At 41.2% G+C, this 15,930-nt stretch overlaps 1 protein-coding gene across 1 annotated transcript in view; it reads right to left on the bottom strand.

Moving 5' to 3' along the window:
• The window catches only part of SLC6A15 (solute carrier family 6 member 15), a 102,859-nt gene that overhangs the window by 40,424 nt on the left and 46,505 nt on the right, over nucleotides 1-15,930 (bottom strand). Inside the window, exon 3 of the mRNA XM_053719807.1 lies at nucleotides 11,645-11,771. Coding sequence (XP_053575782.1) covers nucleotides 11,645-11,771 — 127 coding nt within the window. The remainder of the gene's footprint in view (nucleotides 1-11,644; nucleotides 11,772-15,930) is intronic.

Raw genomic sequence — 15,930 nt, 5'->3', positions numbered from 1 at the left:
TAATACCGACAAGGCAGAAATCTGTCCCTTCAGGGAACTTGCAGATAATCCTTCTCTAAGCCATCTCCGTGGAGATGTTGCCTGTACAACGGCAAAGAGAATGACTGGGGTAGGCGGAGCCTAGGAGGGATCATGTGACCAGCTTTGCTGGGCTCTTTGCCATTTCCTGTTGGGGAAGAGAATATCCCACAAGTAAGGATGACGCCGTGGACCGGACACACCTATGTTGGAGAAAACAAGCTAAATCAGTTTCCTTATTAAGACCTTTAGGAGATAATGTTTCAAGTTTATGTATCCACCACATTTCTTTTTGCAACAGTTTCTCCCTGTCCATACCATTCCTAGGTATTTTAATGTGGTCTATGACTTGCCATCTTAATTGGCTTATGCCATGGCCTTTTTCCAGGAAATGTTTGGACAGGGGAGCCTCTAGATTTTTGCATCTAATATTAGAACGATGTTGACTCATTCGATCTCTTACTTTCCTGGTGGTCTCTCCTAAGTAAACAAGGGAACATGGGCATTTTATAAGGTATATAACATGAGTGCTTTCACATGTATAAAAAACATTGATGTCAAACTTTTTACCACTATGTGGATGATAGAAGTTGGGACCCTTAATGATCGAACTGCAACTCATGCAGTTCAAACAGGGGTAGCTTCCTTTTCGTTTGTTACCTATCAATGACTGTTTATATTCTCTACCTGTGCCTACATCTGTTTTTATTAGATGATCTTTAAACTCTGTACCCTTCTATAAGCCATTAATGGTGGATCTTTAAATTGGGCCACTTGTTGATTACACCCACTCAGAATATGCCAGTTATTCCTTATAATATTAGAGAGGACTATATTGTGATACAAATAGCATCCTGTTGTCTTTTTCCTTATTAGCCTTTTTATATATAGGATTGTTAATTTCTTCCATTTTGCTAGGGATTAAACTGAGGGGGTACCCTCTATCCCTGAATTTTTTGGCCATTTCCTGCATTCTAGTTTCACAGTTTTTTTATTACTTACTATTTGCTTTATTCTGAGGAGCTGACTCTTAGGTAGGGAGTTAATCAAATTCCTAGGGTGGAAGCTGTAAAGTATTTTTATCTGTATATTTGACATATAGGTCAAATCTTAAACTGTTACAATTTTTTTGGACCATTGTGCCTAAAAAAGATACAGACTATTCGCAGTGTGTCACAGTGAATTTCAGTTTCCTTACCATAGAGTTTAGTTCTCTTACAAAGTCCTCCAGGGTTCCAGTGTTGCCCCACCACACGCCAAAAACGTTGTCAATATACCGCCACAATATTGCTCTGTGTTCTCTGAATTTTTCATTTTCATAGACAATCCTCTCTTCAAATTCGTTCATGAAGAGGTTAGCGTATTATGGGGCCACATTGGAACCCATGGCAGTCCCTTTTGTTTGTATATAACACTCGTCCTAAAATAAAAAGTAGTTCCAGTAAAGAATTAACCTGAGAAGTTGTTCTATAAAGTCACATTGAGCTTGAGAGTACTTTCTGTTCACCAATAGATTCTTTTTAATTATGGCTATACCAGTCTCATGCTTTATGGAAGTATAAAGACTTTTCACGACCATGGTGAACAGCAAGTACTGAGCTCAATTCCAATTGATTAGCTTTTTCGAAAAAGTGATTTGTGTCTTTCAGATAGCTAGACATCTTTATTACTTCTGGTTGTAGTATCTTATCTATAAATATAGATATATTTGTATATACTGACTAAATACATAATACACGTCTGATACTTGTATCAGATAATTCCAATAAATTGATGACCCCTGGGAAGGATAGCAATATTTAACCTTTCGCTTAGCAGGGTGAGGTAAAGCACTAAAGGCCACAGACACTGCCGTCTGTAACTGTTCAGTAAAGTCTGGCGGTAAAAGGGCCCCTCCAGATGGAGGCATAGAAGTGATACAGGAAGTTGGCTGCATGTGTATTAGGAGATGAACGGGATGGAGACTCCTCAGAGGTCGAAGGCTCAGTAGTACTAAACGTATTAGCTTTCTTTGATAAGATTACTTTATCAAGGCAAGTGGAACATAATTGAGCAGGCGGGTGTACCGTGGCCTCCTCACAATACAGACAGGCATTAGCTTTAGGTAAAGAGAGAGTACCCTCTAACATAGCTTGCGCTTATAAAAAGGACTAACAACAAAGATAAATGGCACATTTATAACCCCAATTACTGGTGCCCCTGCACCAGTAAAAGTGCGCCAAGCCTGATGGGCTGCACAGTGCCAAAGTGAAAGTAAAAACCTGTACGTTCCTCTGCCTGAGCCACATATCACACGTCACAGCATAAACACGACAAGACTACTTAAAACTCCAGTTTCCGAAGAGTACTACCCTCCATAAGGAACTACTCCGTATCTTCTGATACTTCTCTGCCAACCTCCTGCGACGAAAGGCAAAGAATGACTGGGGGATGAGGGGAATGGGGGAGGTATTTAAGCCTTTGGCTGGGGTGTCTTTGCCTCCTCAGTATTTCCAACAAGTAAGGAATGAAGCCATGGACTCTCCTCATATTAGGATGGAAAGTGGACTGTGTTAAAACTGTAGATATATATGTACAGTATATGCTTATATACATACATATTTATTTGTTAAATAAACACATAAATATATCTGTATATATTCATATACATATTTATTCAAAATTTACTGCCTATCACTGTGCGACTTACCCCCTCGCTGTGCTAGGTTCTCTGTCATAACTATCTGCATGAGAACGAGGCTCCCATTGGAGACTTTGGAAGCATGCTCTTGTGAGCGCAAAGCTTCCAAGCAATGTGAACGCAAAGTGGCGTTTGCATTGCGCTTCACCTCTAATACCAGCGTACATTTGTGTGCACTGGTATTACGAGTAGAGCGCAAATATCTCTCTTGCAAAAGCACAATTTTGCGCTCCTCTCGTAACCTCGCCTAAATAAGATAATTGCACTAATTAAGTGAAAGAGATAGTGGGATGGAGCAAAAGAAAAAATGAGAGAAAACACAATAGGAGATTTAAAACAAGTGCAAGCGACCTGGAGAATATGAGAAAGGAAGCAATAGAGAGGTTAACAGAAGTATAAGCAAGAGGGGGTGTGAGAGATAGAGAGGGAACATGAGAAAAAAATATTAGAGAGAGACAGACCAGTAGAGAATGAAATAAAATGAAAAAGAGAGGGACAGAGAATGAAATAATAGAGAGACAGATTATATGCGGTCACAGTAAAGAGGGAGAGAGGCAGTGATAGAATATAAGAGAGGGAGACAGAATGAGTGAGAATGTATGTTTTAGTAATAGTTTATTTAGTTGTGTTACAACATACCCAGGCATTTCATGGCTATATATATATGATGAGTGGGGAGAATTATGAAATAGAGCTGGGCCTTATTTTCTTTAGCTCTCTGCTTTATAAAATGTGCTAAAGGTTAATTCAAATTGATGAAAATATTCTAAAATGAATTACAGAGACCCAAATAAAAAATAAAGACTATCCTCTATACTGTTTTAACAAAATAAACCTAAGGGGTTCAACAAATGTTGGCACTGTTTTAATAAAAGACAATTAAGGGATTAAACTTAAAGGGATATGAAATCCCAAAAATTTCTTTCATGATACAGATAGAGAACACAATTTAAACAACTTTCCAATTTACTTCTATCATTTGATTTGCTACCTTCTCTTGTTATCCTTTGCTGAAAGGTTTATCTAGATAAGCTCAGAAGCAGCAGAGAACCTAGGCTCTTGCTGTTGATTGGTGGCTGCATTTATATATAGATTTTGATTGGCTCAACAATGTGTTCAGTTAGAAACCATTAGTGCATTGCTGCTCCTTCAACAAATGATACCAAGAGAATGAAACAAAGTTGTTTAAAATTGTATTGTCTATCTGAATCATGAAAGAAAAAAATTGTGTTTCTTGTCCCTTTAAGTACAAAGATGCTTTAGGAACTGCTGTCATGGGGTATAAAAAACATAAATTATGCTTACCTGATAATTTAATTTCCATCAAGGGGAGGAGAGTCCATGGCTTCATTCATTACTGTTGGGAATTAAGAACCTGGCCACCAGGAGGAGGCAAAGACACCCCAGCCAAAGGCTTAAATACCTCCCCCACTTCCCTCATACCCCAGTCATTCTGCCGAGGGAACCAGAAACAGTAGGAGAAATATCAGGGTATAAATGGTGCCAGAAGATAATTAAATTTAATTCCGCCCATCCGAGATACGGGCTGGAGCCGTGGACTTTATTCCCCTCGATGGAAATGAAATTATCAGGTAAGCATAATTTATGTTTTCCATCTAAAGGGGAGGAGAGTCCACAGCTTCATTCATTACTGTTGGGAACATATACCCAAGCTCTAGAGGACACTGAATGAAACCGGGAGGGTAAAAAAGCGGACCCTAATCAGAGGGCACCACAGCCTGCAAAACCATTCTCCCAAAAACAGCTTCCGCAGAAGCAAAAACGTAAATTTTGTAAAACTTTGTAAAAGTGTGTAAGGATGACCAGCTAGCCCCCTTACAAATCTGCTCCATAGAGGCCTCATTCTTGAAGGCCCAGGACGAAGCCACAGCTCTAGTTGAATGAGCCGTGATCCTCTGAGGAGGCATATTTCCCGCTGTCTCATAAGACAGGCGGATCAAACTCCTCAACCAAAAAGACAAAGAAGTAGCAGAGGCCCTTTGCCCCTTGCGCTTCCCAGAATACACCACAAAGAGAGATGTAGACTGCCTGAAATCCTTTGTAGCCTAAAAATAAAACTTCAAGGCATGAACCACATCCAGGTTATGAAGAAAAATCTCCTTTGAAGAGGAAGGATTAGGACACAAAGAAGGAACAACTATTTCCTGATTGATGTTACGGTTAGACACCACCTTGGGGAGAAACCCCAACCCAGTGCGAAGTACAGCCTTATCCGCATGAAACACCAGATAAGGAGGATCACTTTGCAAGGCAGCTAGTTCAGATACTCTGCGTGCCAATGCAATAGCCAACAGGAAGAGAAACTTCTAGGACAGAATCTTAATGTCTACAGAATGCATAGGTTCAAACGGAACCCTCTGCAAAACCTTCAGGACTAAGTTTAAGCTCCAAGGCGGCGCTGACTGTCTAAAGAGTCTATTATCGTCCCCAGGAACTCCACCCTGTTGCTGGGAACCAGGGAACTCTTTCCTCAGTTGATCTTCCAACCATGAGATTTGAGCAAAAGAAGAAGAGCCCTCGAATGATCCTCTGCGAGGCTGAGCAACGGTGCCTGAACTAGGATGTCGTCCAGATAAGGTGCCACCACAATGCCCCTGGATCTGGCCACTGCAAGCAGCGCCCCCAGAACCTTTGTAAAGACTCTCAGGGACGTCGCCAGACCAAAAGGAAGGGCCTCAAACTGGAAGTATTGGTCCAGAAACGCAAATCTCAGGAACCCTGTGAATTGGCACATGAAGGTAAGCGTCCTTCAAGTCTACCATTGTCATGAACTGTCCCTCTTGAACTAGGGGCAGAATAGATCTGATCGTTCCCATTTTGAATGATGGAACACTCAGAAACTTGTCTAAACACTTTAGGTCCAGAATCGGGGGGAACGTGTCCTCCTTTGGAACCACAAGAAGGTTGGAATAGTACCCTAGACCCCTTTCTGCTAGGGGTACTGGTACGATAACACAGAGAGAGGCGAGATCTCTCACACACTCTAGAAAGGCCTCTATCTTCTCTGGTGTTGATAGGAGGAATCTGCCCTCGGGCGGATGGGATCTGAACCCTATCCTGTAACCCTGGGAGACAACTTCTAGAACCCAAGGGTCCTGAACGTCCTGCAACCATGCGTCTGAGAATAGAGATAATCCGCCCCTTCATGCCGATTTCGTCTCGGCGGGCTTCTTGCTCTGCTTAGACTTGTGCCAAGATTGAGCCAGCTTCCAAGATCCCTTGGACTTGTCCGCTTTCACGGTGGGTTGCTGGCGCTGGGCCTTGTAAGCACGAAATGGATGAAAAGTTGATTCCTTAGGCTTAGCCTTCTTATCCTGTGGTAGGAAAGCTCCCTTGCCTTCCGTAACCATAGATATAATCGAATCCAATCCTGGACTGAACAGGATCTTCCCTTGAAAAGGAAGGGACAACAGCCTTGATTTAGAGGTCATGTCCGCAGACCAAGATTTTAGCCACAGAGCCCTGGCCACTTAAACAGAAAAACCTGATAACTTAGCATTCAGGAGAATAATTAGCATATTGGCATCACAGATGAAAGAATTGGTGAACTTCAGTGCCTTAATCTTTTCCTGTATCTCGTCGATGGAGGTCTCCACCTCGACCATTTCACACAGGGATTCACACCAATATGTCGAAGCTCCAGCGACCGCCGCAACGGCCGCTGCTGGCTGAAAAGCAAACCCTGTGTGCTGAAACATCTTTCTCAACATGTTTTCCAGCTTTTTATCCATGGGCTCTTTAAACTATGAACTATCCTCGAGGGGAATAGTCATCCGCTTTGCGAGCGTAGAGATAGCCCCATCCACCTTAGGGATGATCCCCCACAGCTCAAGCTGAGAGTCCGGAACGGGGAACAGTTTTTTAAAAGAAGAAGGGGAAAGGACGAACCAAATTGCTCCCATTCATTCTTAATAATATTTTCCATCTTAACGGGAACCGGGAAAGTCTGAGGTACTACCCTGTCCTCGAATACTTTGTCAAGCTTAGGAATCGCAGGTTCCTCTGGGATCTTAGGTTCCGGAACCTCCAGAGTAGCAGGCACCTGCTGCAGCAGAAAGCGCAAATTCTCCATCCTAAACCTATAACCAGGCTCCTCCGTAGGCGGAGGTTTAGATGACATGGACTCTGACCCAGAAGGGGCCTCCTCCGAAGAGTCGGAGTGGGCTTCGTCATCATATAGAGCTTCTGGATCTTCCATCGGTGATGACAAACCCTGGGCCGGGCCGCTAAGATAAACCCTACGCTTGCGCTTAGCAGAACGTGGTAAGGCATGGATCCCTTTCGAAACCGCCGATTCCAGTTGGTCCGCAAAGTCTGACCTCCAACGAATCTCTCCCGAAGGAGTAACGTTTGGACCCGGGGCACTGCATGTGCATTTGGAGATGAATGTAGGGAACGCACCTCCCGGGACAAAGAACCCGCAGAGGTGGACGGCTCAGTAGTACTAGACATCCGTTTACATTTAGATGTAGTAACTTATATAAGGCATGTGGAACATAGTTGAGCAGGCTGATCTACCAGAACCTCCTCACAATAAACACAGGAATGAGACTTTGTTAAGGAGGGAGAGTCCTCTAACGCGTCAGAGTCCTCCATCGCTTGCGCTTATGGGTAGACTAACTTAATTTACAAAAAGGCACCTTTATACCACCAATGGCTGTGGCACTCAGCACCTCCTAGGACCGGGCCCACAGAAACCGCTACGTCTTCTGCACCACAGATCAACAGAGAAGGATAGATAGACACACCCAGACACGTGGTACGCCTGGCAGGACCGCCTCTGCACTAGGGAAAAAAGCGCCAAAAATGGCTGCGCAAGATTCCCGCAATTAACCTGAAAGTTCCACACATTGACAGAGCCTCATCTCGCACATAACGCAGCAATGACACAATAAACAATATCATGTATAACCCCCCCCTGTTCAATAATCTGCCTTCCAGGAATATTAATCCTTGATTCTGTAAAGATAAAAAGGCGCCACACTGTGACCCTGTCTTCTATGTTATCATCATTAATAAAAAATGAAACAATCTTACTAGAATCTATGCCATGAAACAGGAACACGGCTCTTCAAGTGTGACAGGTTAGTAGCGTCGCTCCTGACATGGACTTGAGTGTAGAAAGCAGGCAGCGAAACTCGTCAATGCTGATTGCTTATGAAGCTGTTAATGTGAGTCTGGAAGGTTTTGCAGAAAGACTCTCCCTGCATCTCGGGACTCCTAACTTTCGCACAGGCCCTCACTGAGAGGCTGACAGGACTACTTAAAACTCCAAAACCACGTCCAAATTATGAAGTAAACATTCCTTCGATTAGGACAAAAAGTCGACTTTAGGGAGAAACCCTAACTTAGTACGTTGGACAGCCTTATCCAAATGGAACACCAGATAAGGAGGCTCACATTGCAAGGCGGCAATTTCAGATACTCTGCGCACCTAAGCAATAGCCAGTAGAAAGAGAACTTTCCAGGACAACAATTTAATACCAATTTCATGCATAGGCTCAAACGGAACCCATTGCAAAATCTTAAGAACGAGATTCAGACTCCAAGGGGGAGTTAAAGATCTGAACACAGGTCTGACCATAATCAGAGCCTTAACAAAAGACTGAACATCTGGAAGCTCAGAGAGCCTCTTGTGCAGTAAAACAGACAGGAAAGAAATCTGTCTCCTCAGGGAACTGGCCGAAAGACCCTTCTCCAGACCATCCTAGAGAAACAACAGAATCCTGGCAACCTTAACCGTATGCCAAGGAAATCCACGCTCTTCATACCAGAATAAGTAGGTTCTCCACACCTTATGATAGATGCGACGAGTAACCGGCTTACGAGCTTGAATGAGAGTATCAATAACTCTGAAAAACCACTCTTGGCTAGGACTAAGCGTTCAATCTCCACGCAGTCAGCCTCAGATAATCTAGATTTTGATGAACAAAGGGACCTTGTTCCAGCAGAGCCCTGCGACAAGGTAACTTCCATGGAGGAGACGATGAAATCCTCACTAGGTCCGCAAACTACATTCTTCACAGCCACGATGGAGCAATCAGTATTACTGACGCCTGCTCCTGCATGATGCGGGCCACTACCCGAGGAAGGAGTGGTAATGGCGGAAAAAGGTAGATTAGATTGAACCTCCAAGGCACCGCTAATGCCTCTATTAGTTCCGCCTGAGGATCCCTGGACCTCGACCCATATCTGGGTAGTTTGGTATTGAGACGAGATGCCATGAGATCTATCTCCAGCGTCCCCCACCTGAAGCATATCTCCGCAAACACCTCAGCATGGAGAGACCATTCCCCCGGATGAAAGGATTGTCTGCTGAGAAAATTGTGACGAAAGGCAAAGAATGACTGGGGGATAGGGGAAGTGGGAGAGGTATTTAACCCTTTTGCTGGGGTGTCTTTGGCTCCTCCTGATGGCCAGGTTCAGTATTTCCCAACAGTAAGGAATGCAGCCGTGGACTCTCCTTGTAATAAGAAGGAAAAAGCTTATGTTGCGGTCAAACATATATTTCTAAAGATAATAAAAATAAAACAAATAATATTTAAAAATATAGGCAATTTTATTGAAGGGTGAATTTATTTTAAAACTTTTTACTTAATTTTTCGTTTGGTACTAATTTTTCTCATAATAAAACTTGCAGGCAACTGTGTGCAGTTCTTAAAAAGCGACAGATATGTGGCCCATTATTTTCTGTTGAACTAAGCACTCAAACGTTTGAATTTTCGCCCCTGTTCTTTATGAATATTAGAGTATCATTCACTTGTCCAGTAATGTCTACCAGGTATATACTAGTGAAAGCCATGAAGGTTATTGAACCAACAGAGATAACTCTAAAACCATTAAGGGCCAGATTACAAGTGGAGTGCTAATTAACGTTCCCGCTCAAGCGTTAACTGCGCTAGAAGTAAGTTCTTTGCAATCGTTGGGTTGCACTCAAATTACGAGTTGAAAATAAACTGTTTTCGCTCTTGCTCTAACCTGACAAGCGCAAAAAGCTGAAGTTAGAATATCGCGTGCGCGTTCACGTATTCCCCCATAGAAGTCAATGGAGAATTATTATTTATTTAAAAACACCTGCTCTCGCGCAAACACGATCGCATATTCTCATGTGCACTAACCAGACGTGAAAATATTAATATTTCACATTCCAATGTTCTTCACATGCAAGAACATGTTCTATTTATTCTTAAATACATTTTTCTACATACAGTATATCTGATGGCATTTGGTACAATATATATACTGTATATAAATATATATATATATATATATATATATATGATTATATATAGGTATAGATTTATACAGATATATATAGGGATATCTATTTAAAATACTTAGAACATATTCTGATATATGCAGACAATTTGACTGTGAAATAAATAGACAGTACAACACTTTATTAATATGAATATTGCATAAATATGATTTTACATGTTTTCCTCTACTTGACTGCAAAGTGCGCCAATGCACTTATATATATTTCTATATGTATGTACAAATGTATTTATGTATTTAAATGTGTGTGTGTGTGTGTTTATATATATATATATATATATATATATATATATGTAAATACATACACATATGAATGCATATGTACACATATATGGACATATATATATATATATATATATACATATTTAGACCTCTGCTCCATAACTTGTCCACCTGCTCTGAGGCAGCAGACAGAAATCAACCCGAACGAATATGATCGTGTTAACTTGACACCCCCTGCTAGCGGATCTGCAGGGGGAGCGGCATTGCACAAGCAGTTCACCAGAACTGCTTGTGCAATGATAAATGCCTTCAGCGTATGCTGTCTACATTTATCGATGTGTGGCGGACATGATAAGCTACATCGTATTATGTCCGCTCGCACTATGATAAATTGGCCCCTATGAGTGTAAATATACTTTGTAATGTATTATTGATGTGTTTTGTGCAACTTTTTAGTTTCGTGAAGCACTTAACCAGAGCTCTGTAGTCGCAGTAATCATTCTAGCGTAAATTGCGATTGCGGTCCACTCGTAATTTGGCCCTAAATTAACTATTTAAAAAAATGTATGCAACTTTCAAACAGCTATGTGATAACAAATGTACATGAAATGTAAGAGCAGCAAGAACAATCAGGAGTGATTTGCAAAAAAATGTTTAGGAGTCATAGATGGAATATACATAGAGAACTAAAATAGATAAACAAGTAGTACAATTTTAGGAGCTACACCTACCTATCTGTGAAGGAGTAGTCATGTTTTGGGACCGATTTATCATAGTGCGAGCAGACATGATCCGCTGTAGTGGATCATGTCCGCCACACATCTATAAATGCCGACAGCATACGCTGTCAGAATTTATCATTGCACAAGCATTTCTCGTGAAGAAGGGGGTGTCAATCAACCCGATCATATCTGATCAGGCTGATTGCTGTCCGCTGACTCAGAGGTGGCGTACGAGTTAAGGAACAGAGGTCTTAAGACCGCTGCTTCTTAACTTACATTTCCAGCGAGCCGAAAAGTACGGGGGTAGATAGCAGCATCCGCATTTGTCTTAAACATCAAATTTATATATCATCTAATACTGCAGAATTAGAATGCATAACTCTTATTCCATGATAATTTAAAATGACGTATTAGATTTTTTTCCTAAAAACATTAAAATAAAGGAATATGAATTAAAAAATATATATACTATATATATATATATATATATATATATATATATATATATATATATATATTGTTTTTTTTAATAGATTATTTGTATCCCTGTTCTCTATATGATAAATAAATAAAGTATTTAGACAATATAAAAGTTTGAGAAATTGCCCACTAAAAACATGTCAATAATGGAGTCTAACTCTAACAAAAATAAATACATATTGTGTAGCATTATACAGAGAGAGCGTATAAGGTAATGTCTCACATGTATTAGAAGAATTTTTCACCAAAGGGCACTGATCCCAAGGCAGAGGATGCTGAAATGATTGAGAGAAATAAAATAAACTCCATCCAATAATCACATTGTAGTAAAGCGCCACAAACAAACAAACCTGCAAAAAAAAAAAAAAAAAGAAAAGAATCAGTAAATAATTAGTTTTGTGACTCCATATATGATTATTCTGTTCAGTGTGCCAGATAATGTAGAAAAATAGATACATTAAAAAAAGATATTTAACTCATGAGCTAAAAGATAATATAACAAGAAGTTTAAAAATATTCACTGAAGCAGTCAATTTTCTACACTGATTTAACTCCACCACACTTTAGGTGCCGGAGAAGCTAAGTAGCTGTGGTCTTAAGATCGCAGCTACTTAATTCGCATTTCAGGTTTGCGCAAGGAGGACCTGATGATAGGGCCGATTCACACTACAAGATATTTGAAAACAAGGGACATGCACAATGTCTGCACTTAGAGCCTAATGATCAAAAACGTGCTGGCATGAAGAGAAATCATGCAAAATCTTATACTGTAATGTAGGTATCTCTCCCTCACATCCAGAACCCTGCATAGTAAGTTAAAAAGATCTCAAGATATAATTTGCATTCCTTACATTTTTGAGGGATCTCACATTACTGATAAGATGTCTTAATCTCTCCAGACCAGAGAGCACATAGGCCCTGATTTGTCACTTTTTACCCTAAAAACAGGGCGTCTCTATAAGTAGGTGTATACTGCATTTTATTATGGGAAGGAGATGAATAATTGAACCATTCACACAAAAATATGCAGGGGAAAATTGTATTGTTAACGTGCATCACAAATTCGTAATAAAATTGTTCACCAAAAATCGTATTTTATCAAAAACATAAAAATTGTAGGTAAATTACACAGGAATAAATCGTGTTATCTATGCACAGTGTAAATTGTAATTTAAGTACACTGGATGTGCAAAAAAAGCAAGTAATTCATACTTAAGTACAAAATACAAAAACGTAATTGTTTTTTGTAAAATGGGTGTTCCGTAGGCATATATGAAATCTGCTCTCAAATCCCAGCGCAATTCTATAAACATTCTTGCACTACAGTTCTTGCCAGTTAAAAAATGGAGCGTGGTAAGCATAATACTCAAAACACAAATTTTTCTGAAAGGAAAACATATGCCTACGAAAATTACAGCAAATTTAAGGTACAGTGTACTGAAAACAGTGTAATTTGATTTGTATTAAGCGTACCATTTAAAACACGGCGGATCCCCCTATGTACTTCGCCCTTGATTGCGAACTTTAACCTAGCAGAGAGCTCTCATTATTTGTATGAGAGACATCTCAACACTCCCAGGGTGTTTAACCTACCCCTTTTTTATAGAATTCCAGGAGGGCTGCCCCTGCGAGTGTTGGAGTGGAAACCCACCTCTTGACTGGCAAACTTTTTAGAATCGGGCCTCAGTGAGAAGAAACAATAAGAAAATAAAATCTTGCTTTGTCCCACAATTTCAAACCCCTTGCAGTTACAGGACAGGAAACTAACATTTGTTGAAGTTGGACCACATAAAAAGGAAATTTATGCTTACCTGATAAATGTATTTCTTTTACGATATGACAAGTCCACGGATTTCATCCTTACTTATGGGATTAAGCCTCCTGCTCAGCAGAAAGTGGCAAAGAGCACCACAGCAGAGCTGTATATATAGCTCCTCCCTTCCCTCCCCCTCCAGTCATTCGACCGAAGTTAGGAAGAGAAAGGAAAAATCAAGAGGTGCAGAGGTGACTGAAGTTAAACAAAAATAAATACCTGTCTTAGAAATGACAGGGTGGGCCGTGGACTCGTCATATCGTAAAAGAAATAAATTTATCAGGTAAGCATAAATTTCGTTTTCTTTTACAAGATATGACGAGTCCACGGATTTCATTCTTACTTATGGGATACAATACCAAAGCTATAGGACATGGATGAAAGGGAGTGACAACACAGGAACCTAAACGGAAGGCACCACTGCTTGAAAAATCTTTCTTCCAAAAACAGCCTCAGATGTAGCAAAAGTATCAAATTTGGAAAAAGTGTGAAAAGACGATCAAGTTGCAGCCTTGCAATTTGTTCAACAGAAGCATAATTTTTAAATGCCCATGAGGAAGCCACAGCCCTAGTATAAGGAGCCGTAATTCTTTCAGGCGGCTGCTGTCCAGTAGTCTCATATGCCAAACGGATGATACTCCACAGCCAAAAAGAAAGAGAGGTAGCCGTAGCTTTCTGACCCCTATGCTTTCCAGAAAAGACAACAAATAATGAAGATGATTGACGGAATTCTTAGTCGTGCATGAAAAACTTCAAGGCACGAACCACGTCCAAGTTATGTAATAGATGCTCCTTCTAGAAGAAGGATTAGGAACAACAATTTCGTGATTAATATTCGTATTAGAAACAACCTTAGGAAGGAAACCAGGTTTGTTACGTAAGACCACCTTATCAGAATGGAAAATAAGATAAGGAGAATCACATTGTAAAGCAAAAAGCTCAGAACTCTGCGAGCAGAAGAAATAGCAACCAAAAATAAAACTTTCCAAGATAATAACTTAATATCTATGGAATGCATGGGTCCAAACGGAACCCCTTGAAGAACATTAAGAACTAAACTCAAACTCCAAAGAGGAGCCATTGGTCTAAAAACAGGCCTGATTCTAGTCAGAGCCTGACAAAAAAATTGAATATCTGGAACATCTGCCAGATGCTTGTGTAGCAAAATAGACAAAGCAGAAATCTGTCCCTTTAAGGAACTTGTTGACAAACCTTTCTTCAATTATTCTTGGAGAAACGATAAAATCCTAGGAATCCGAAACTTACTCCAGGAGTAACCCTTGGATTCACGCCATATCTTATGGTAAATCCTTCTAGTAACAGGCTTACGTGCCTGAAACAAGGTATCAATGACAGCATCAGAAAACCCTTGCTTAGAAATTTAGCGTTCAATCTCCAAGCAGTCAGCTGTAGAGAAAGCAGATTTAAAAAAAAAAAAAGGAAGGGACCCTGAATTAGAAGGTCCTGCCTCAATGAAGCCTCCATGGTGATAGAGAGGACATGTCCACCAGATCGACATACCAAGTCCTGCGAGGCCACGACGGAGAGACGAGAATCACTGAAACCCTCTCCTGTTTGATCCGAGCGATCACTCAGGGCAGGAGAGCAAACGGAGGAAACACCTAAGCCAGGTTGAACGACCAAGGCACTGCCTAGGAATCTATCAGTTCGGCCTGTGGATCCATGGATTTGGATCCGTATCTCGGTAGCTTGTCATTCTGACGAGAAGCCATAAAATCCAGCCCCGGTCTGCCCCACCTGAGAATCAGGATGGCAAAGACCTCCGGATGGAGTTCCCATTCCCCCGGATGAAGAGTCTGTCTGCTTAGAAAATCTGCCTCCCAGCTGTCCACTCCTGGGATGTAGATTGCTGACAGATAACAAAAGTGAGCCCACCGAATCATCCTGGATACTTCTGCCATCGCTAAGGAACTCCTTGTTCCCCCCTGATGGTTTATGTAAGCCACAGTCGAGATGTTGTCCGACTGAAAACGGATGAACTTGGCCGAAACCAACTGAGGCCAAGCCTGAAGCGCATTAAATATTGCTCTCAACTCCAGAATATTGATTGGAAGTAGAGACTCCGACCGAGTCCACACACCCTGAGTCTTCAGGGAATTCCAGACTGCACCTCTAGAAGACTGGCGTCTGTTGTCACTATCACCCATGAGGGTCTGCGTAAGCACGGCCCTTGGAACAGATGATCCTGCGACAATCACCAAAGAAAAGAGTCACTTGTCTCCTAATCCAGAGCTATATGAAGAGACAAATTTGCATCATCTCCATTCCACCGTCTGATCATGTTCAGATGAAGAGGACTGGGATGAAAATTATGTCTATTGCCGCCAACATCAATCCAATTACCTGCGGTTAATCACCCGTAAGGGTCTCAAGGCACTGCTCATTTTATCGACCTTGGAAGGATGAAAAGACCTCGCCGGGGATCAAACCTGCAACCTTCGGCTCGCTACAGAGCTCAGCCACAGTGCATTAGCATGCTGCGCTATCTGTCCAGTTAGATTCCATGTACCGAGCCACTGATGGCCGAGAATTGGACTGAAGAGATCGGCATGTATTCAGAATCTTTAACTTTCTGACCTCCGTCAAAAAAATTGTCATGGATAAGACAACGCCTGGAACAGAATATCGTCCAGATAAGGCGCCACTGCAATCCCGCGGTCAGAGAACAGCTAGCA

This window comes from Bombina bombina, chromosome 6, assembly GCF_027579735.1.
Source record: "Bombina bombina isolate aBomBom1 chromosome 6, aBomBom1.pri, whole genome shotgun sequence".
In the NCBI taxonomy this organism is placed as follows: Eukaryota; Metazoa; Chordata; class Amphibia; order Anura; family Bombinatoridae; genus Bombina; species Bombina bombina.
This window is presented reverse-complemented; position numbering and strand designations above follow the sequence as displayed.